This window comes from Vidua chalybeata, chromosome 1 (genome assembly GCF_026979565.1).
Source record: "Vidua chalybeata isolate OUT-0048 chromosome 1, bVidCha1 merged haplotype, whole genome shotgun sequence".
Taxonomy (NCBI): Eukaryota; Metazoa; Chordata; class Aves; order Passeriformes; family Viduidae; genus Vidua; species Vidua chalybeata.
The window spans coordinates 19550107-19572748 of NC_071530.1; the positions used below are offsets into that span (position 1 = coordinate 19550107).

At 34.7% G+C, this 22642-nt stretch overlaps 1 protein-coding gene across 1 annotated transcript in view; it reads right to left on the reverse strand.

Annotated features, from left to right (window-relative positions):
- The window catches only part of MALRD1 (MAM and LDL receptor class A domain containing 1), a 232774-nt gene that overhangs the window by 92124 nt on the left and 118008 nt on the right, over window positions 1-22642 (reverse strand). Inside the window, exons 27-28 of the mRNA XM_053963779.1 lie at window positions 21490-21647; window positions 445-625 (exon numbers count right to left, since the gene is read on the reverse strand). Of these exons, the coding sequence (XP_053819754.1) occupies window positions 445-625; window positions 21490-21647 (339 nt within the window). The remainder of the gene's footprint in view (window positions 1-444; window positions 626-21489; window positions 21648-22642) is intronic.

The following is a 22642-nucleotide window of genomic DNA, read 5'->3' on the forward strand; positions in this document are numbered from 1 at the left end:
CTGAACTGGGAAAAAGAATATTTACAAAGGTTCATTTGTAGTCTCCACTTATTTTTAGGGCAAGAGACTTTATAATAAAACACAGAGGCCAAAGGTTTCATTTATTACCATCTGTCACAATTTATATGAAATTGTTATATACAGCATTACAGACTCAAAAACTTACCAATGGATTAAAGAAGGAAAGTTCTTACTCAAAGCAAAATAAATAAAGGAAACAAAACCTTAGTAATTTCTTGGATTTATCTGCCATAATTTAGTATGAGAACACCACACAAATGTATGCGCAGAAAAGAGTCAAGAGTAGAAATAATTTATTCATAACTGATTTTATGAGCAGTGAAATTATGATGATAACAGTAAAATTATTATGTATTTTAAACTGAACAAGAACTTCCTACATCTCATGTAGCACCCCTCTAGAAAGTTTCCTCTTGAACTTACTTGTGGTGCAGTTGTGGAACTCTATGTCATCTATTGCTGCTCCTCCTCCCAGATCTCTGGTACGAATGCCTTCAAAAATAATTTCAAAATTCCTTAGCTTCCCCAAGTGTAACTTGACTTTGTTCCACTCGTCACCATGAGTTCCTGATTCACTCCATATTTTCACAATACCATCATCAGTCTAAAATTTGAATAAATTATATATAGTAAGATACATGCAAGTATGGATTATCAAACACAAGTTTTGGGGAAAAAACCCAAACCAAACAAAACAAAAAGAAGACTTGAAGATGCCCATGCAGTTGTGTCGAGAATCAGCAAACAAATTCTTTGCTAGGATAACAGGAAAGGTAGTGAAATTAGATGAGTACTGTGCAAATAACAACCATCAATAGCAGATAAAATCTCAGTAGAGAAATTACTCTGTGTGTGATTGAACTGCAAAACCATTCGTTTTCTTAGGGTTGTATTTATACAAACTGTTCTTTGTTTTTAGGATATATTACTGGATGCAAGCTACTCTACTTTTTAAATTGTATCCATCTATCTTTAAAGAGTTGTGACAATGGTGATAAAGGAGAGGAAAAACTAATAAATATGGGATAACCATAGATTTAGTAAAGCTTATTTGAAGGTAAATAAGAATACTCTTACAAGTACACAAATATATTTTAAAACTTTTCTTTAGACCTCTTATTGTACTACCTATCTGGCAAGTCAGCAGCAAACATGCTTAATTTTATAATAGTAGTGTTAGAATGCAGATGCACCAATTTTCCTTGCTGTGAATGGATGATACATATATACGATGACATCAAAAGGAAAAATTTGCATCAGCTTAGTATATGTCTAAATCTACTTTTCTTTGTGACTGTCTGACTAACCATCCAAACTGTAAATAAGAATTTTTTTTCTACTCTTTTCTTAGCAAAAGCCATTAGTACTCCAGCTGGGGTTAAGAAAAACACTGTGAGATGCATCAAGCAGCTAAATATAATGCATAACAAAGGTTCTGAGACTGTAGTACATGAACAAGCAAAATCTAAGGAAAATAGAGACAGCAGTAAAATAGACAGGGAAGAAAATTAATTACATTTCTTTATCCATGGTGAACCTGTTAGATTAGATTTATGTTAATGTCTTATGCATATTTATGATGAGAAAATGAATCTTGGTGCTTTAGATATTGTATTCTGAAGAAGAAAGTGCAGACAAGCACACAAATATTACATCAGTTTGTGAATCAGGGAACTCACAGAATTGTTGATATCTTTTAGGGGGTCCTCAGACCTAAGAAAGCATAGAGACATTTGAAGAGTGGCTTGGCAAGGGTGTTCTGGAAAATCATAATGAACAGTAGAGGAACTTTTGAAAACTATGGCAACTTTACTTTAAAATGCTAAACAGGAAAGAAAAAAACAGGGATGAATTTCCATGACTTCAGGTAAAGTCATAGATATCCAGCTGAATAACTCTATTTCTGCACATAACTAACAATGTTAGACTAGTGGTGATAGCAGCCTTTTCTAAGTCATGATATCTGAGCACACAAGCACTTACAGATGCAAGTTTAGACATTGCTTCATCAGTTATGTCTCATTTGTTTAAAGCCAATGACACAGTCCATTAAAGTGAAAATAATATAACAGGACCTTAGTAGTGTTTTGCACCACTAATTCTGGAGTTGATGACAATTGGTAATGATGTTCTTAATGAATTTCTCCCAGTAAGACTCCTAACTCTATTTGCCATCACATCAGCAGTCCATTCTTCTAACAGAGTCAGCACCATAGATCATCTCAAGTTGAAGGGGACCCATGATGATTTTCAAATCCAACTCCTTGCTTCTTGGAGAAGTACTTAAAACTAAACCATGACCAAGATCATCATCCAGATGCTCCTTGAACTCAGACATCTTGCTGTCATCACCTCCCTGGGGAGCCTGTTCCAGGAACTGACCACCCTCCCAGTGAATAAGCCCCTTTTGGGCCTATAATCAGTGCAATTAGGGGGACTGGAATCAGCATGAGAGTAAGACCTTTTGTAAAACTTTTATGTCTATTTCAGTATAGAAACACAGCTTAGAGGGCTCTATATTAACACTGAGCTCAAAAAGTGTAGATATAATAATTGAAGCTGATTTCAAACATGGTAAAACAGAGTGGCAAATCTATTTTAAACTTCCTCCTATTATTCCTGTCCATAAATAACTTATTTCAATAGCTCAGTGATATCAGTTCCATTGATTCTGATATTTTTGAAGAGCCTCCAGGAGAGTATTTCTTATTATTGGGGTAGTTTGTTAAGTCTGCAAACACCTTTCTCCCAATCATGACATGAATAAAATGGATTGTTATGATGAGTTACATTTGGCCTGTTGTATTCTCCAACATAGAATACAACCCCAAACTTTAGAAAAGGTGCATTTCTAAACATTTTATCCATTTGTTATATATGGACCCTCTTCTGTCTGCACTTGGCAATTGTAAATATTTTTCATTAATATTTTTCATAATAAATCACTGATTAATTTTAAAAAAGTAGCTCAGTGCTGTGTATTAGTGGTGAATTTAGGAAACGTAAAATGAAGTAGATTAAAATAATGCTGAATCATAAGGGACTTGCCTTATATTCATGAATTTGAGCATGATAGAAAAATTCAAAACATTTTTCTATCTGAACATTAAGCCCCAAATTTATTACAAAATTAGATGTATTTAAGATTGAATGTATGGAGATAGCTGGATATTTTTAAAACACACAGAGATAAGTATTTATATAAAATCTGGAGGTGTTAAATGTTACACAGTTATCCAGAGTATGAGCCTCATGTCTGCTGCTAGCTAGATTTTGATTGATTTCACATTATATTTAATTACATGACATTCTGTTCAGACTAACATTGTGTTTATCACATTGATTTTTGAGTAAAGGATGCTACAGGTAACAAGTGATGGGAATCCCATATTTCTTTAGAAATAATCACATAAAAATGTTGTAGCAATCAATTTGTATATGGTATCATAGCCATAACATATGCAATTATAGGCACTGGGGCATTTTTTATACAGTGAGACACTGAAATATTTTTTGTTAAGAAGAATTTTTTCGGCTGGAAACTTTATGGCAGTCTCCTTGCACTTCACAAGTTACTGAATATGAGTACACAAATAAAATGCAGAAGAGACATCTCTCTTCTTGTCTGGGTTCCACAGACAAAAGGAGCTCCTACACCAGAGTAGAACTTCATAAAGCATGACAAGCTGATTTTTCACTTGCTCAGCTACAGTTCTACATACCGAAATGAAAAGCATCCTCACCCCCTGCATAACTGTATGAAGGCTGTTCCAATGCAGAGTGCAAAGTCCATTCAAAGTCATAAGCCCTGCACATTGTCTGCATCAAACATCCAAGCGGAGGTGGGAAAGGAAGAGACAAGCAGTAAACTTGGCTTTCCTCCTCTCCCCAGGCCCAGGGCTGTAAGCTATACTCTTCCGGATACATGTTTGGCATGAGAGGATCATCTCTTTGCAGCTTTGCAGATTCCGTTTCATGAATTATTGTTTTGTTTTCTGCATTCTCCAACCTTTTAATCTTTTTGTGCTCTGGCATTTCTTTCATATCTTTGGAATGTATTTGCTTCTAAAACAAACACAAATATGGCCTGAGGTGGATAGAAAAATTATTCTGTGCTTTGACCTGCCCATTGCATCCATGAATCCTTCAATCTCTTTCACTCTTGAACACATATATTAATGTAAAGAAGAGATATGTAAAGGAGATGTAAGACAAGGAGAAATATGCTCAGTGTAGAGGAGGCTGGAGGTCAAAATGTCACCTTTTTTCTGCTTTTAAGAGGTTATTCTTTTGCTGACACCTACTCATATTGAGTGTAGATTTCTGTTCAGCGTGGGCTGGTTTGTGACAAAAGCCTCTGGGGTCCAAGAGGCTGATAAAAAGTGGCTCAGATCTGTGAGTTGATTCTAGTGGCTGTTGGTCAGGGCAAAAATCTCATTTTCCTGCTACTCCTCAAGAGTTTAGTGGCATGTAAGCTTTATGCAGACAGAAATGGTTAAAGATAATTTTTGGTGGTCATACTATAAGTTTTACAGGATGACTGGACCACAGGATACAATAGAACACATCCTAGATTTGCATGTGTTTCTACTTTAGACTTATTGCTTCCCAGTATATGGTTTACTATCTATTAGTGCAGACTATTACCAGGCAATACTACTACAAAAAAGCTCCAGAAATTTCCCCAGAACATAATTTTTACAATATAATTTGTAATCCTGTACTTTTAAATTCCCTAAGCTCAACCTGGGAAATTCCAAGAGTTCAATGTTATTTCCAGATCAAGTAAAAAAATTGTCACTTCCCAAAAATACACACTAAGACTGCCTAAAACAGATGGTGTTTTCATTTAAGGCTCTAGAAAGTTATTATTAATTGCACATCACTGCCCTCTGTGGGTTGAACGTAGTGAAAGGTCAGGCTGAGGTGAGGAGGCATCATTAAGGAAAACTTGACAGTAAAGGGCATATCTTCACATTGATTTGCAGCAGTGGGTCCTAGACTTCCACTGTCACATAATTCCGAGTAATAAACACTCTCAGAAAATGGTAAAATTACTTCTAAGAAGGACACAACCTGTTTAGATCTGTAGGTCTGTATGCCCAGCCCTATCGGAAAATTCATATTCATATTCAGAGGATTTTTATCTTCTTTCTGATGGTCTGAGGGGAATTCTTTTTTAATAATTTTGTTCCACTGCAATTCAGAATCTTCCTCATGCTTGTCTTCATCTGAAGGACAATCTCAAGTGTGTGTCTCTTTTGAGCACTTCAAGGGGGAAGGTACAACTTACTTGGCTCAATATCCTCATTAATTTACCTGGGGATAGTAAGAATAAAGGAGAGGAAGGATTTCTTTTTGTCTTAGAATTCCTTTCATTTTGTGGCTGAGTTTATTATTTTTTCTATCCATCAGAGACCACCATTATTCTCAAGGCTACATTTCTAACAGAGTCAGAATAATGTTAGGAACTGACTCCAAAGCATGCACAAGGAGTATGTGATTTGCAACATTACAAGATGTTGCAAAGAAACTTCCTGTGAATATACTTTCTTTCAGAGCAATACAGTAAGTATTCCACATGCAATTATAAAGATTTTTCTATGAGGCAATCTTCCTAGTTGCATCTGCAATGAAACAGCAATGAAACACAGATTTTTGTTCTTGATCTGCACCTCTCCTATTCATATTCCAAGTTGGGTTCAAACTATTTTCCTGGTTCATTCCCATCAGATATTTATTTCAGCAGAGCAACAGGAAATGAAGTAGAGCTTACCAAATGCATGGAGGCAATGAAAAGATTTATTAAATATTCCTGGATTCTTCAAACCAAATATACTTGAGGGCTTTTTAATCAGAGACAGAATATTTTCAAATTACTCATTAAAAAAATTAAATGTTTGCTATGAATACCTTAAAAATATTTTCCAGATTAACTGTATTAAAAGACTCCCCCTTCTACATCACCTTTCAGGCTTTTTAGAGGAGTAAAACTCTTCTTACATACTTTTATAAAAAAATTAAGAAAAACATCTCTGCTTTCAGTTTGCTTTGAAAACAGTATCTTCCTGACAAGCTTTGATGATCCAGAATCTTTTAAACATGATATATGTTATGTAAAGCACAGAAAAATAGTATAGAATGAGCATAATGTGACTTCAACTGTCACTGTTTTCTCTAGTTTTGGATCCATTGTTTTACAAGAGTATTTCAGGAGGGCGGTTTACTTTTCAGGCATTTATTCTTTGTTTAGGGTAAAATGTATTTTCACGGTGTGCAAATAAAGTTAATTAATAAAACTAGTTTTAATGAAGTTTTATTTTCCTTGGTGTGATAACATTATTAAAGTCTTTTCATGGCTGACCAAGTAGTTTAAAAATGAAGTACTCTATGATAAACTGTGTTCCTTCTCTGCTTCTTCCTTTTCTCAGCAAAGAGTGGAGTGCAGTCCTGAGTGTTATATCAAAGAAACAGGAGGCAATAGGAAGAAAAGTCACAGCTTTTCCTTATTTGTCCATAATTTAAAGACCTTGTCCATGAATTTGTATTTCCCCAAGTCACAGAAAAGTTAATATATTTGCTGACACTTCTAAAATAATCTATCTACTTGTTTCAGTGTCATTGCTTGAGAATGAGCCCTATTTGGAGAAGCTTCTGAGCACCTTCCTTGTAGATTTTGACTGATGCTACCTCTGCACAAGAATGCTTGCTTAATTTAAAGATCTCACTTCCTAAGCTTTAGTCTCTCATAAGTAGCTTGAAACAAAAGTGCTTTAAAATACAATAAAACTGAAAAATATCTTAAAAAAATAAAAATATTATCGTGTCTCCTTCATCTGATGTTATATATCAAAATATGATACTTTTTTTTTCATTTTTCACTGATTTTCTCTTAAAAATTTCTAAAACACGGTTCTACTTGAAAACAGTAAATTAACCATACAGAGTTTGATCTTATATTTCATTCAAGCAAACAAAAGCTCTACATGAGATAAATGGTCAGGAGTATCAAATTATCAAACGCATTTAAATGAGTCAAAAAATGCACTGAAATCGATATTTGTTTACCCAAGATTGTTAAACTGTTAAAATTCAAGCTAACATTTTCCTTCTGATCCTCTTCCCTATTTTCTTTGTTTCCTTGTTTCTTCTTTTCTCTCTTCTATCTTTCCTTCACAGTGACATGAAGAAAAATGAGAGCAGCCAACAAGGCCATGAAGATGCGAGTTATGAGCGAGCACGTGTGTCCTCTGGCACACTGTCAATCTCCAGTCTGACAACAATTCCATACAAACAGCTCAGTGGTGCTTTAGAACAGCACCAGTTAAAATAACCCAGCTACCTGATTTTAGGGAAAGGCACATACTCAGCATTTTATGGGTAAGGTTGATAAGTGCATGCTAACAAACCAAACAAAACATTTGTACATGTTGTTGTTAATAATGTAGGAAAATCTGGGCACAGTAGTAGTTATTTATTACTCTGCCCTTAGCTAATGTTTTGAAAATTTGTCGCTCCTATTAAATAATTCTTGTGGTTAGTATTACTGTTACATTTAGAAAATTGCTACTAATTATCTGTGTGTGGAAGCTCTGCATTAAACACATAATTCCAAAATTGTTGGGTCTTCCTAGAATAGCTCTGAGGCAAATAGAAACTATTTCAATGTAGGAAGAGATTTTAAACTCAAAATTTATCTTCCATCACTAAGCTGAAGGATGCTGCAAGATGCTCGCTATGGGATTCTGAATTTTTCAGCAAATTGAGGTAGCAGAAACGAAGAAATAACATCAAAAAAGCAGGCAAGAAAACTGCAAGAATCTACAAAGTAATGTTTTCAAAAGGCAGGGACAAATCAGGGACAAGTATGCAACAGGATGATTTTTACTTTAGGAATATGATACTGATGAACTTACTCAAGCTCCAGTGACTTAAATGAGAATTCATGATGCTCAGCAATGAAAAGAATGCATTAAAAATCTCAAGATTTTCAGTGTTATATTATGGTAGGAACCAGGCAAGCTATTTAGTATGTCTCTATCTTCAATAAATAACACTTAAAAAGGAAACATGAAGCTGATCAAATGACATGTTGGAGAAATTATTTTATCCAGGCAACATATATATATGCTACCTATGTACATCAGCATGCATGAAAATTTGGCTCCACTTTTGAAGTCAACTTATAAAAATCACACAAAAAATTGAATTTTCACAGTGCATTATAGAAAGAACAAAAACAGTAAGATGAAACAGTGATATTTCAGTTTTCAAGCCTTTTATTATAGTCTGGCTGTATTAGTCTCAGTAGGTTTTCATAATAAGAGTTAATGACAAAACCCATCCAGCCAACCCTTTAATTTCCTCCTTTGTGTAAAGTTTTAAGATGATTTTCATTCTCTGAAATATCTTTTCCCCAATTTTCATTTCCTAAATTAACATCACTATAATAAAGGACTACACATTTCAGCAAAAAAAACCCCCATGCATTCTAATGAAAAAAGCTAGATAAATAAGTGTACTGCAGATAAAATTCCTTTTTTAAAAATGCACCTGTTTTGTTTGGAATTCTGGAATCTCAGTGAATTCCTCCAGAGCATCAAAAGCATCAACACCTCACCCTGCCATGGGTGCCAGCATTTGCCATATTTCTAGTAGTAAAATTCTGAAATAGTAGGACTCTTCTTTTTTATTTGCTCAAAGTGCTGAGTTGAGAAAAGATAATTTAAAAGATGCATTGATAAAAAGTGATTGGTAATTCACATGGAGAAAGCAGTTTATTTTACACATTGCAAGGAATGACAATTAAATTGCTTGTTTTAAAAAATATAAAGTTACACCTTAAACCCACTTATTTTGGAAATCTATAATGGGAAGGCAATAATAATCTGTTGGTTTTCCTTAGTCTGTCTATTTCACTTCCTTATAATTTTGATTTATCCTGTCACAACTATTAAATCTAATAGATATCATTATAGCCAGCTTTCATTTATAACCAAGCAGACTTTTCTGACATTTGCATCCCTTTACATTCCCATGGTAGTATTTCCACCAAATATACTTTTATGTGCTTAGGCTCTTAAAAATATATATCTTCATTTCATATGTTATCCTTACCAATTAAAAGGGAGAAATAAAACAACTCACTATAAAAGGAGATTCATTAGGTACTTTCTAATACTTCATCCTCTCCTGATTTCCTAGCCCTCTCAGCCATTCTTTCTCCTCAAATGCATATATTGCTTCTTAATTTCCTATCATAATCCACCTTTTTTCATTTTGGGTTTTAGGCAGCTTAAGGGATACAGTTTTGATTGCTTGGATTACATTTTTTTTCCTTCAGTTCTGTTGCTAAGGCTAAGTAACCGTAAGCATCAAACCCACTTTATAAGACCATTAGCATTTCAAGCAACTTAGTTCTGTTTTGTCTCAAACCTTGTTACACCTTTGTTTTAATCACATTTTACAGGTCTCTTTGGAATGTTCCCATCTCAGAGTTGAGGCAACTGCAATTTTGTGGAAAAGCAAAACTTCCAAGTTTGAGAAATAATCACAGTTACCAAAATTCTAAGATTTTGGACACCTGTTACAACCCTCCCTACTGTCAAACAAGGCCAGTGTGCTAAATGCTGTGCAATGATAGATTCCATGGATTAAAAAAAAAAACAACCACCTTACTTCTATGTACTACCTACACAAATGCAGAGCATGTAGATTAATAGATGTAAGAGAACTGTTTATGAATCAAGATCATAAATAGCTGATTCCAGACATGAGGAATCTTCAAATCTGTCATGTTTTTCCTCCTATAGGGAATACTTTGAATACCATGCTGAAAGACAGGAGGCAAAAGTCACTTATTAAATTTCAGTGCTTTTTATGCATCTAACTCACCTTCTCTTTTCATTTCTTCTTCATTTTTTTCCCCATTATTTTTTTTTTTCCTTTATCAGTTCGGATATGACTGAGAGAAGGAATACAAGTGTCTGAGCAGGAGGTGCATACCCCCAATAACTCTAGAACCAGTGGTGACATCCATGATGCATGTTGGCCTCAGAGCACCACCAGGAAGGAGGATGGCAAGGCCCAGCCCCCTGAGTGTCTGGGAAAGTCTGTGCCTACAGCCAGCCACAGTGAAACTGGGACTTGGGTAAAACTCACACCTCAGGTCTGCAGAGCAGACCAGACACTGCTGGGGAGTGCTTGTCCAGGACATCTTTGGGAGAAAAAGGATGGTGGAGGACCTTTCCTTTCACAAGTCATGGATCAAAGTACTGTTTGAGTGACACAGTGGGCAGGCAGGACACAAGCTGTGCTGGCAGGACACCTTTTCTCCTCTGACACTTTGACAGAGACTTGCTAAGGTCAGAAGCATTCTATTCACAGTGTCACAGTGTTTACAAGATCAGTTCCACAAAGTGGGAATTAAGGAATCAGTCTTTGTGAAAGTCCTCTCAGCTCTTCAAAATGTGAAGATTTGTGCATGAAGAATTAAAGAATTATCACTATAGCAGCCTTGTAAAATAAAAGCCCCAAGGCAAACCCAGTTCAGCTGAAGAAAGCATCTGGAATCTTCCATAGATTTTGTTTGTTTTAGTCAGTATTTCAATTTGGCAATTCACCTCTAATAACATTTTGATTCTCTGTATAATACTGAGTGGAAGAAGTAGGAAAAAATATCTTTACAGAAATTATGGTGAGAAAAAAAGAAAATAAAATTTGATAAAATAAAGGAATAAGAAGTACATATCTCTGCTGTAAACAAAACTTATTTAGGAAAAGTAAGGTTCTTTCATACAGGACAATATAATTAAAAGATTCCTAATAATTCTTAAGACTGACAATAGCAATTGTTAATTCCTGTACACTGTCATTGAAACTTTTAATAAATATTTAATCTGTCCCTTCAAAGTGACAAATCTGCAGGACAAGGATTGACATGAATCTTCCCTATTAATCATCAAAGTGCATAATATATGCTTTTTCAGATGTATGAGAGAGTGATTAATGTCAGTCAGGTGTCATTCCTACTTGGATGCAGGGGGATGTTCTCTGGGATATAACTGTATTTCTTTCTTTGTGACACCTACTATACAGCCTATTTGTATTCTATTGGAATATTCTTTTCAATTCAATTGTAGCTTTTGGGCTTGTAGAAACACAGAACAGATCCTCTGGGATATTAGATGAACTGGACAGCCTCAGGGGACTCAAAACTGATGCTGAAAAAATAGTACATTCTTTATATAGTCAATGCCCAATTAAGTATTTTAAGCTTTACTGTATTGATCCTGGATAAATGAGACATCTTTAAGAGAAATGTTTAAGTCCTGTCTCTATAACATCTAATAGCTACAACTCTTTATTTCTTAGAGAATGCCAAGGAACAAGATATTTGATTTAAATTTTTAAACTACAGTTATGAAATATATTCCCTAAAAATTGAGGGCTCTTACAACTGACAGATATTCCTGTAATAAAACACTTCTCTATCTGATGGCCACTACCTAGTATGTTGAAGGACAAATGAAGTTATAAATATGTAAATATACATAGCATGGTAGGGATGCACAAGACAAAAATTTGCAGACAGATTCATGAGATCTTGGTGTTCGCATTGCCAGCAGAGATACTAAAAATTTACATAAGTATTTGGCAACATTTAATGAAATATTCCAAATTCAAATATTTATCCATGGACATTCCTGACGGTACCCAACACTGCTTACTTAAAGATACTATATGCAGTTACAAGTCTACAGGAAGCTGTAGGGAAAGTAACAGCCACCTTTCCTCTTAGAGAGATTTGCTCTACAATGAGACAAATCATACTTAAAATTCCCTTTGACATGGGGAGTAAAACAAAGAGAGATTAAAGCGACTGCAGCAGTGGTTGCTCTGTGGGCATCTGTGACTTTAAGTAATAGGAATTTGTCCCACTCAGACTGGGACAAATTGCATTTTAACAGCAAGTCCTGTAACCTTAACATATTAGGAAAAAAATCTCCCTGCTGGAGAACATACAGCGATCTCTTTCTAAGATGTCTTTCTTGTGGTAACAGACATAATTTTCCAGGATAAGGCAAAATGACTGATTTAAAAACAAACATGGGAACACATGTCAGCCACACTCCAATATATATAAGAGAATTTGTAATATCTTTCAACTTGTCAAACAAATACAAATAAAACTAAGGTAGAACAGGAAATTATGTGGCACTTTTTTCTCTTCCATTATTTTTTTTTGTTTTCAATTAAAATCCCTCAGAGGTCCTTCCATTTTTTTTCCCAGTGCAGCAACTATTACATTATCCACTTCTGGTTTATAGTTTTAGTAGCTGTGATAACCTCAATTCTCTGGTTCCACTTCACTTTTTCCTTGGATCTTGCAGACACTGCAGAAGTTTTGTCTGTGTTTTCTAAATGGATTTATTCCCTGAAGCAAATAAGCACAGAGCTAATTATCAGAAGAGTATAAACCTTTTACTGTGAACTGAGGAAATATTGGAACATTTAAAAAGGCAAATCAAAGAAAAATATAGCCACTAAGTAACAAAACAACCAAAAAAAACCCCAAACAAACAAAAAACAAACTCCAAAGGATTTGTGGAAGTATGTACCTTCCCTACCACTTCTACAGTAGAAATTCAATCTCATCACGTCAGCTTGGAAAGAGATATTTCAAGATAATGTTTAAGAAGTTTCTATAGCAATGGTATCCTCTGCATAAAATCTGTAGCAGTTAGATTGGCATACTCAGAAAAATAAATGGTAGCTTTAGGATATTTTATTATCATTTACCATGATGTTCCTACTTTGGTCCTGCCACATGGTAATCTGTACCTTTCTTTCTCATATGACCACATTTTTGTGGGTATTATTTATAAAACCATTCACATTTTCAACTACATACAGCGAAAATTCTCTTGTCAAACTCTTTAACTCTTTTCTAGACAGGTCGTCTCTTTGAAAGGATCTTACTGCACCATTTTTGTCAAACAAATCTCAGATCTAACCTGAATAAACACCTCATTTCTCTGTGCAACAAATCTTGGTACAACTTGGAAGGAGAGGACTGCAATTTTTATAGAGATTAAATTCCAGAGAAACTGACTTTAACAGACCATACTTTTAACTAAGGAAAACTCTAAGATTAATTAATGTGCAGCTAGTGAGTCAGGGGAAGATTTTCATTAGTTCCTAATTCTTTTCCATAGCCCACACCCACATACTCCTAAAACAGACTGGGAAAAGAAAAAAAGCAGAACTCTCACTCTTTTAGTAACTCTTGAAGAATAGTGCTGGGTGTATAAAGTGTTAAAGAGCTGGAAATCAACTTAAATAATTTCTGACTGCTAATAAACTTTTTGATAACATACTCCTTCTGAACTCCCAAAGAAAGACAATTCTGAACTGAATCACACTGTCAAAATGCTCAGAATAATGTTGTGCACTGCAGAATCCTTCACGTCTAATGGTATTTCCATGTCATAAATAACAAGAGTCTTCAAGTGTTTGCTGATCAATGAAATGAATTAGATACCTCATGTATCAAAATTTAACTAGCACCTCTTCTGGATCACAATGGAAGTTCTGCTTTCAAAAAGTTTTTCTTCCACGCAGATCAAACTAAATTAAACTGGAAAACAGTAATATAATATACTAGAGCTGTGCTATTCAGTGAAAGGCAACAGTGAGGTTCTGAGGGGAAGACCAAATAACATCTAAATATAGGCTGAAGATTTTAAAGGCATGAATGGCAGAGTAGCTTTATAATTCTGTCACTTAAAAGAAGAAGCACTTTATTCAGATGCCCAAATGAGATGGTATAAATGTACAGAAAACAAGTGTAAGCAAACTATTTAAAAGCTGAAAGATGGTTCACATTTGTGCCTTGATTTATTGATTCAGCCAAATACAGATTGAGTGCCTGGTCCACTGTAATTTCAAACAAAACACAATTTCCAATAAACTGTGGAAGAAGTTAAGGACATGAAATAAAGTTATGCAAATGCATTAGCCTAGTTTTCCACTGTGGTTTCATATGACCTTTCTACAACCTCTGTCTTTTCTCACATTCCATTGAAAGAAAAACTGACCTTCATAAAATTGGATGCCAAATAATAATTTAAATTATTAATAACATCACCCATGGTATAGAACCTTACGTTAGCATTATAATAAGAAAGGTGTGGTGACATATAATGGTTTAGAGAAAATAGATGATTTTGAAAGGAAATAAATATAAAGTTACTTGCACTTTTTTATTCACCACCCTTCAGTTATTTTCTTAATCTAAGTGTTAGAATTAAAACAAGTTTATAATATGTCATTGTATTTATATTCAATGACTGCTATCCAACAAACAAGAATGCTTTCCATTATTAGAATTTTTTTCTCTCTTGTATGAATTTGAAAATTAAGCAAAAAAGTTTGGCTCATAGTATTCATTTAGTATGAAAATCTGAAAAGCGTCTACATCATGTTTTGATAGACACAGTCTCAAAGGCTTAGTGGTTTTTTGTTTGTTTGGTAGGTTTGGTGGGCTTTTGTGGTATGCTCACCCTCTTTAAAAAACAAGCCCCCAATTCTGCTAAGAAAATGCTCATATTTTGATCAAACCCAGTTATTCCTGGTTCACATTACAGCCCAGCATTACAGTTAACATTAAACAATTCTCCTTATTTTTTAATTCCAATTTTGTAAGATCTGTACTTTTTTTTATTTATTAAAAAAACAAACACATAAACAAAAAATCCCACCAATTTTCCACATCACCTAAACCACTGGAGCCAAAGAAAAACTAGGAACACAGATTAATGCCCTCTACAAATCTGGTATATGGGAGCTAAGAAATACAATTTGTAGTGTTCATCTTCTACTTGTAGTGCTCCTGCTGAAGGCAAAATCAAATATAGCCTGCAGACCACACAATTACACCCACATATTCCAGATTTAATGCAAATAGTCTGTAACTCCTGATTTTAATAGTATTACTGTGTCATCTCTCACAACTACATTAATTTAAACAGAAAATCATGTTAACATGGTTTCTTCAGTTTTAAAATCAGTTTAAAATTCCTTATTTGAGCTCCCTGATCTTTTTTAATTGCAGATATGGCCTGGTAAACCTTGCAGAAGCAAGACACGAAAGAATGAGGACATGGGGAAGTGCTGAGGGAAGCTGGAAACCTGAAGAGTATGACTGAAAAGAAAGACCTATTGGAAGAATTTAAGTCTACAAAGATGAGAAACTGCTGTGAATGGACTATGGGATTTCCACAAGTGGGCAGGAAATTAATCTCTGAGCGGCAATGACCCTTTCACCAGCAAGCACCATGAAGTTGCTGTGTTATGGAAGGTTTTGTTTGCATAGTGAGATGGTGGGAAGAAACTGGTGTCTCTCAAAGCTCCCCCTGCATTGACACTATTATTCTCTGCTGCAAATAATAGCTGCTCTCTACAACGCTCTTGCATGTTAGTGCATGCAATGATAAGACAATTCTACCTAATGCTATGGAATCAACCTACAAACAAATACACTTAGAGATTACTGCAGTCATAAATATGTGCACTTAAAAATTCCTAGTCTGACTCTCACAGGAAATTACCAGAATCAGATCCTCCCATCTTTGTGGAATAAATTATGGCAAGTACAGAAACACAGCTGATTTGGGGTGGTTTTGACATTTTTTGTTTGACTGAAAGGGTTTTTTTGTTGTTGTTTTCATGTTTTGGTTTGTGGGTTTTTTTTTTTGTTTTTGTTTGGTTGGTTGGTTGGCTTTTGGTTTTTTCTGTTGTTGTTCATTTGGTTTGGTTTGATTTTTCTTCCTGAAGCTAATGAGAATTCAAAGCTGAAGGTCAGAAAAAGAAAAAAAAATCTGCAAGGATAAAAATTAGACTCTTGTGTTAAGAACCCTTATTGATTAATTAAAGTAATTTTACTCACACTACAACTTGGTACTGCAAGCCTGCCAAAGATCAAGGACTATCTTGATCTTCACAATACTAAAACTTATCTGTGAATTAAAAATAAAAGTTACATTAAAGGAATACAAAACCTGTAACAGATTAACATTCTGCACTATGAGTGCTAGTGCTACATCTGATGAAGTTTCACAGTATAACATCTGCTCAGTTCAGTATTTATTTGAAAAAAAAGAAAGACGCTTTTCTCAGTGGCAGACTGAAGAGGCTTTCGGGATGTAAAAAGTGATGAGAAGGAAAAAAGAAAAACAAAAGAAAGATCTTCCACCTTTTCTGAGGTCAATTGGAACTCTTAGAAATGTTCAGGTTTTTTCTTAGAACATTTCTAAGAAATTTGGAAACTTTTCCAAGTGGGGTTGTTGATCAGGAAAATTAGATACTGTATTGGGATTTTAGATCTGATCAATGTTTTATGCTTTGTAAAAGGTATCAGCAGGCACAAGGTTACATGTTGCATTATTTATTATCTCAAAAAAAAAAAGTTTAATTAAATTTCTGAGTTCTTTAGAAGAAGAAGTGTGGAAAATGCTCAAAGCCCAAGGCTATACCTCAGAGGCTATTGTTCAGACGAAGTCCTATGCCTTTTTCACAGTTATTATAAAAAGATCTGATTCTGATGTCTGTTGCTGCAGTAAAAACCATTAAACAGCAGCTCTATGATCCTTCAAAGAACTCTGCCCTGAGATCCATTTGTACCACAACTTTCACTGCTGAATGTGTGCCCTGAAAAGTGCTAGAAAAGATCAAAGATCCCAGAAGTTACTTCAGTCTCATATGCTAAAAAGCAGCAATGTGATAGCACTCTATGAGATTATAAGATGACAAATCAATAAAGTAAATCACTCCCAGAGATCTCTGACTTGAAGAATGGGTTCAGTGAAACAACACTAGGGAGCTGTGCAGTCTGGAGGAGACTGAAAGTGCATTTGTTATCTATGCCACATTATGCTATTTGGTGCCAGGCTGGGGTAGAAATTGGAAGAGTGGTACTAGCTCTGAGACACACTGCTTGTGACTTGGTGGAATGTTTGTATTTTCTATGTAAACTCTTTTTGAAAAATTATGCTTTCAATGAAAACTGATTTATTTCTATTTAATCAGTCTCTTATTCTCAATTTGCTTGGAAATATGCTTATGTCATTGTGTCAAAATTGGGCATAAAACAACACTGTTTGAAAGGATGTCTAAAAAGATAAGTGCTGTTTGAGAATCAGGAAATAAAAATTTTCTTTCCCTGGGAAGTAAAGATGCCATAAAAGTTACTCTTGACAAGTAATACTGTATTTCACCGTATCTCCACTGATTTCCTTCAGAACTCTTGGGACTAATATTCTGTTATTCTCACTCATTAGTCAGATGACATTTCATTGACTCAACTACAAGTTTTAATAGCAGTTCACAGGTCAGTAATGGGAGTAAATAGTTTAAAACTGTGTCCTTTTCAGAGGTGTAGATACTCATTAAATAAAGGCTATTACCACTATGGAGCTATGTGGAACTAAATACTAGGAAAATTTACTCTTTGCTATTAGTTTTAAAGAATTTTGCTAATACCTTAATTTTGTCTACAAAATAAACCTCATGTCTATGTTTGTTAAATCTACAGATAGTCTACAATTTTTTGGAACATGATTTCAGCAAACTCTTAAGTAAAGCATTCAAGCAAATCTCGGAAAACTTAATTTTTCCCTCTAGTTTCATGGAGGTCAAGTAATCTGCTTTGAGGCTACCTGAATCCAATGCAGTCTTCTACATTAATGTGAGGGATTGATTGTTTTTCATGCAGTCAGTGAGAAGAATCAATGTAGAAATACACATTCTATTTTATGCTGTGAGGTAGAATAACCAGTTTCCTTAAGCCTTATTCTTGAGTGACTTCCTATAGAAGTAGGGTCAATTATATTGATCCGCGAAAATGTGATTTTAAGCTACTCGATCCTACAAATACAAATGTCCAGAATATACCAGCTGGCATCTGCAGAACCCGTGCTGAAGATTTTCATGTCCACAGCCTGGGATAGCAAAATTTAGCTCCACTAAAACTAACCAGGGAATTAGAAAATCCACTGAGAGTCATCTATACCTGAGATGTGGCACCTGCTAAACCAAGTATTTCTACACAACCAGCCCTCTCTTCTCTACACTGGGCTGGTTAAAAGCAATAACAATGCCAGGAGAACAACTGTGGGGGTCCCAGCTTTTGCTGAGAAGCAGCAGCCAGGTAAAGGGTCTGTGTGCAGAAGCCTGGAGCAGCTGGGTGAAGGAGGCTGGATGTTGGTTCCACCTGCCTGCTGTCCTGGTTAGGTTAGGCTGCTGGTTAAGTTAGGTTGGTTTGCTGGTTAGGTTAGGTTGGTTTGCTGGTTAGGTTAGGTTGGGTTGCTGGTTAGGTTAGGTTGGTTTGCTGGTTAGGTTAGGTTGGGTTGCTGGTTAGGTTAGGTTAGGTTAGGTTAGGCTAGGCTAGGCTAGGCTGCTGCCGCAGTATAAAAGGGGCCCGACTTGCCATGAGCTCGTCAGGACTTCTTGTTTTCTTGAATGTCTTTATGTCTTTGCTGATTTTTAACTGGATGGAATTAAATGCCTGGGTAAGGTCCACTGGAACTTCCTAATGAGATCCTGTGCGTATTGGCCTTGTTATTGCCAGCAGAGGAAGTTACTCATGACAGGTTTCACCTTCCTTATTCATCTGCATATTTGTTTCTGGATGCTTGTTTCAAATCTTTGAAAGAATCTTCCCCTAACTGTACTAGATCCTAAATTATCTTCTTAAATTAAAATGTCTATATGGAAAAGCAACTGACATTGATACCACAAAAATTATTTTCAACAAATGCTTTTATCCTTTCTTGCTGTTTTTCTTCTGATTCTTTTTTTTTTATTGCAGGGACAACTTAAGTGGCTTATTTTAGATCAACAGAATAATGAAATGTATTCTCGCTTTCACCTAATAATTCTTGCTTGCCTCTCTATAAGCATGTTTAAAAATACACAGTTTCTTCTGACTCATTAAATAAACAGAATGCTGATGAGGTGCCCCACCATCAACACTAAGACAGGCACAGTGAACATGCTGCACCTGAACTTTGAAATATTTCCTTCAATGGATGATATTCTCTTACAGCTGCCACAGTCAAGACTAGAATGTCTCAAAATGTCACTGGAAAAAGTTTTGATTAGTTATATCCAGATCTCTTTGGGGAATATTTTGTTTGCTTTTGCACTGCTATCAAATCTTTGTAATTTGAATTCAGATGAGTGCTGAGTTTGGTATTTCAGTCTTCATAAATAGCTACATTGTCAATATATTTTGTTTACATAAATGTTGAAGGGGTCAATTTCAAGAATACTATATGTTTGCAGCTAATTCAACAGCCCATTACTTGGACTGGATTATTATTATTCCATACACAGATGGTTTTCCTCAAAGAATATGTAGTACAATTTCAAGAGGAAAAAATCAAAACAACAGTAGCTTCAGAGAAATTCCATTAGGAAAATGTGTTTTCTCCAGCTTCAAACTTTAACAAAAGAGGTTCATGCTTGGCTATAGTACCCTTTTATAATCTTTTAGTTTTATTTCTAGTTGTTGTTTATCTCATAATCTGAGATAACACTTTAGTAGTGTGATACATAATATGCTTAGACTTCCTGAAAGTGGACAAGCAACGCATAGTTAAGAAAATAAATTGGTGCATACCATGAACTATGATTTTTCTAAAAATGGCTTTTTACCTTTGCTTACCATTTTTGTTCCACTGTGGTAATTCCATAAGAAGAGAACATTTTTCCTCATTCTGCCTCTATAAATATTTCCTCATCTTATTTTTCATCCCTGTTCCATTGTATATACAGTCTTCACTCTCAGTTAAACTTTGAATGGATGGAATGACTTTAGCCAGACACAGTTTGCTGAGTTTTTAAACTTGAGATGGTAATTACCTTCCCAGATCATCTCATCATCTTTCATTTTCAGCTAATCACTACCCAGAGGTCTGATTTCACTGACATTAGCTTCACTTTAAATCAAGGGATACTCAATCTGGATGGAAATATGGAGGTATTGCAGTTTGAACCAGCAGGAGAAGCTTGAGTATGACTTCCCATGATATGTGTTGTTTAATTAGATCATATTCCTACAGACACTGCTAAATAGGAACTCCAATTAAAATATGGACCTATGGGTCCTTATAACTGCATAGTAGACGAAGTTAAGCTGACCTGCAAAAAATCCCAGGCACAATGATGGAATAATTTTTCCTCCTTTATAAATTTGAACCTTTCTGGGAGAAATAGCTGTATAAAAACATCTTAATAACTATACAGTTACTTGATGAGTGGTCTGTTGTTATTTGTAGGTGTTTGGACTAATTAATGAAAAAAATCTCCTGATATCTGTCAAATGGCTCATTGTTTTTTATATTTCAGGCAGACATATTTCAGGCTGTATCTCTAGGTACTAAAATCTATTGAAGTCTTTTATCTTTCAGGCTTTTAAATTATTTTTATATCATCCAGAATACTGGAGAAATAATTTTAAGTAATTTGTTTTCAAGGAAAAAAATATAATTTATCATTTAAAGTTAAGTCAGGCAACATATGCATTGGAAATAAAACAGAAACTTTAATGCAGTTCACCAAGACATTATTAGAGATATTGCAGGAAGGGAAGTTAATAGACACATGGCAAATAAATTGCACCATGATTTATACTTGAATAAATGAATAATACTTGAATAATATTCAGAAGAGATGCACAGATAGAAGTAAGCACAAACACGTATTTGGTCACTGTGTCTGAAGAACGTTGATTATTAATTTCTACATAAGAATTAATTTCTAGTCTGAACCATATTACGATTTTAAAAAAGTTTTTACAGGCATTTAATCCTTTATAATGAACAGCAAAGGAACAGCCAATTTTTTACAAATGTCTCAGTTTTCATTACAAATGAATAACTAGACAGTATTTGTAAATACTTTTTTGGTCATCTCACATTTAGTGAAGAAAACAATATTTCTAAATAAAATTGATTCTACTCTGTACCCGTTTATATAAAAATATTTAATGCAGTCATATTTTTGCATTTTATTCTCACTTTGTAAATGTTAGCAATTTTGGTTTTTTTTGTGTCATCCCATCAGAACAATAGGGCTGTATACTGATACAGGATGTCAGCAAAATATGAAAATAGCTTCACATGGAAAAAATCAAAGAGAAAGGTACTATATGTGAAGAGGGGAAGATACAAAGAGGATTTGAAAAGATTTTGTTTGGCTTTTCAGATGGCTTCTCTTGGAAGAGAAATGCTAAAAGCATTTTTAAGAGACTGGAGTAATAAAAACCAGCACAGAACCAGGAGGTGCGTGGGAGCTCTCCCAGTCTGTCAGCTAAACAACAGAATGTCACAGAGCTGAGGTACTCTGCAGGAGCACGAACACCCTTACAGGTATAATATACTCAAAAGAAAAGGGTTTTTTTGTTACCTTAATCAGAACCTGAATATGTCCCATGGCTTTTGATGACCTGAAGTACCAGAAGCTCATCACACAAGTCCCACTTGATTCTTTCCATATGGAACTCTTCACATGGGCTTTTTCATTTATTAGGCTCATTGCAGTGGCCTCAAGATATAGGAAATGTCCTGAAATTAAATGATGTATTACTGAAAAAATGTTTTACATTTTCAAATTAGATTCCAAAACTCAGTAAAGTAAATGCAGGGACATATGAAGAACACTTCCCTCATAAGTCTCATACTAGTCAACCTCAGCTCAGGAGAAAAAATGACCAGTTCCCATTCCTTGTGCACTTCTTATATCAGAAATAAATTGCTGGTAGAAGTTTAAGTTTTGGATGGACTTGTGTAGAAGACTGGGAACTCTTCCATGATTTCTGGCTACCTTGATTACATGTCGCTGCTGAACTGTAGTAGTTGCAATTCTGACAACACATCACACAATAGCCACATCATGATAAATTTCAGGATAAAGTCTCCTGAAAGGTAATCTTCAAAATAGCAAGTCATGCTATATAAAAACTTATGAAGCAGGAAAAAAAAATATGCATGTATAAATCACTAGGTATCTCTAACGGTTCATATTACCTTTGGTCATTTTTACTCTGTTTGAATATTAATGAACATATAAATTATTTAGTCAGAAGAAATTGCAAAATTAGATGCCTAGAGTTAATATTTTTCAGCACTGATATGGTCCTTGAGTCTTCCATCTTTATTTTTAATCAGAAGCATAAAAATTCTCCCAAGTTTTCAAATTCATTTCTTTCCTTTGTACAAATAAGAAATGTGTATTTGAAATAAACACAAATGTATTATAAATAGCACAAAAATTATAATTGCACATCTACTAATGTTTGTATATGAATTAGGCAAAAAAAAATTATACTTCACTAGATAATGCAGAAACAAATGGGCTCATTCTAACTTTGACACTTCCCTGGCTCAGATATGACCATAGATATTTGCCATGGTGTTATGGGATAAGAAATATGCTTTTTCTCTGAGGTCAAGCATATATTTAACAAGTATAGTGGTGTATTTGTGATAATACTTTTTATATTACTGACAATGCAAATGAATCTTTTTCCTACATATTCTGAAGTTTATTGGGTTTTGTC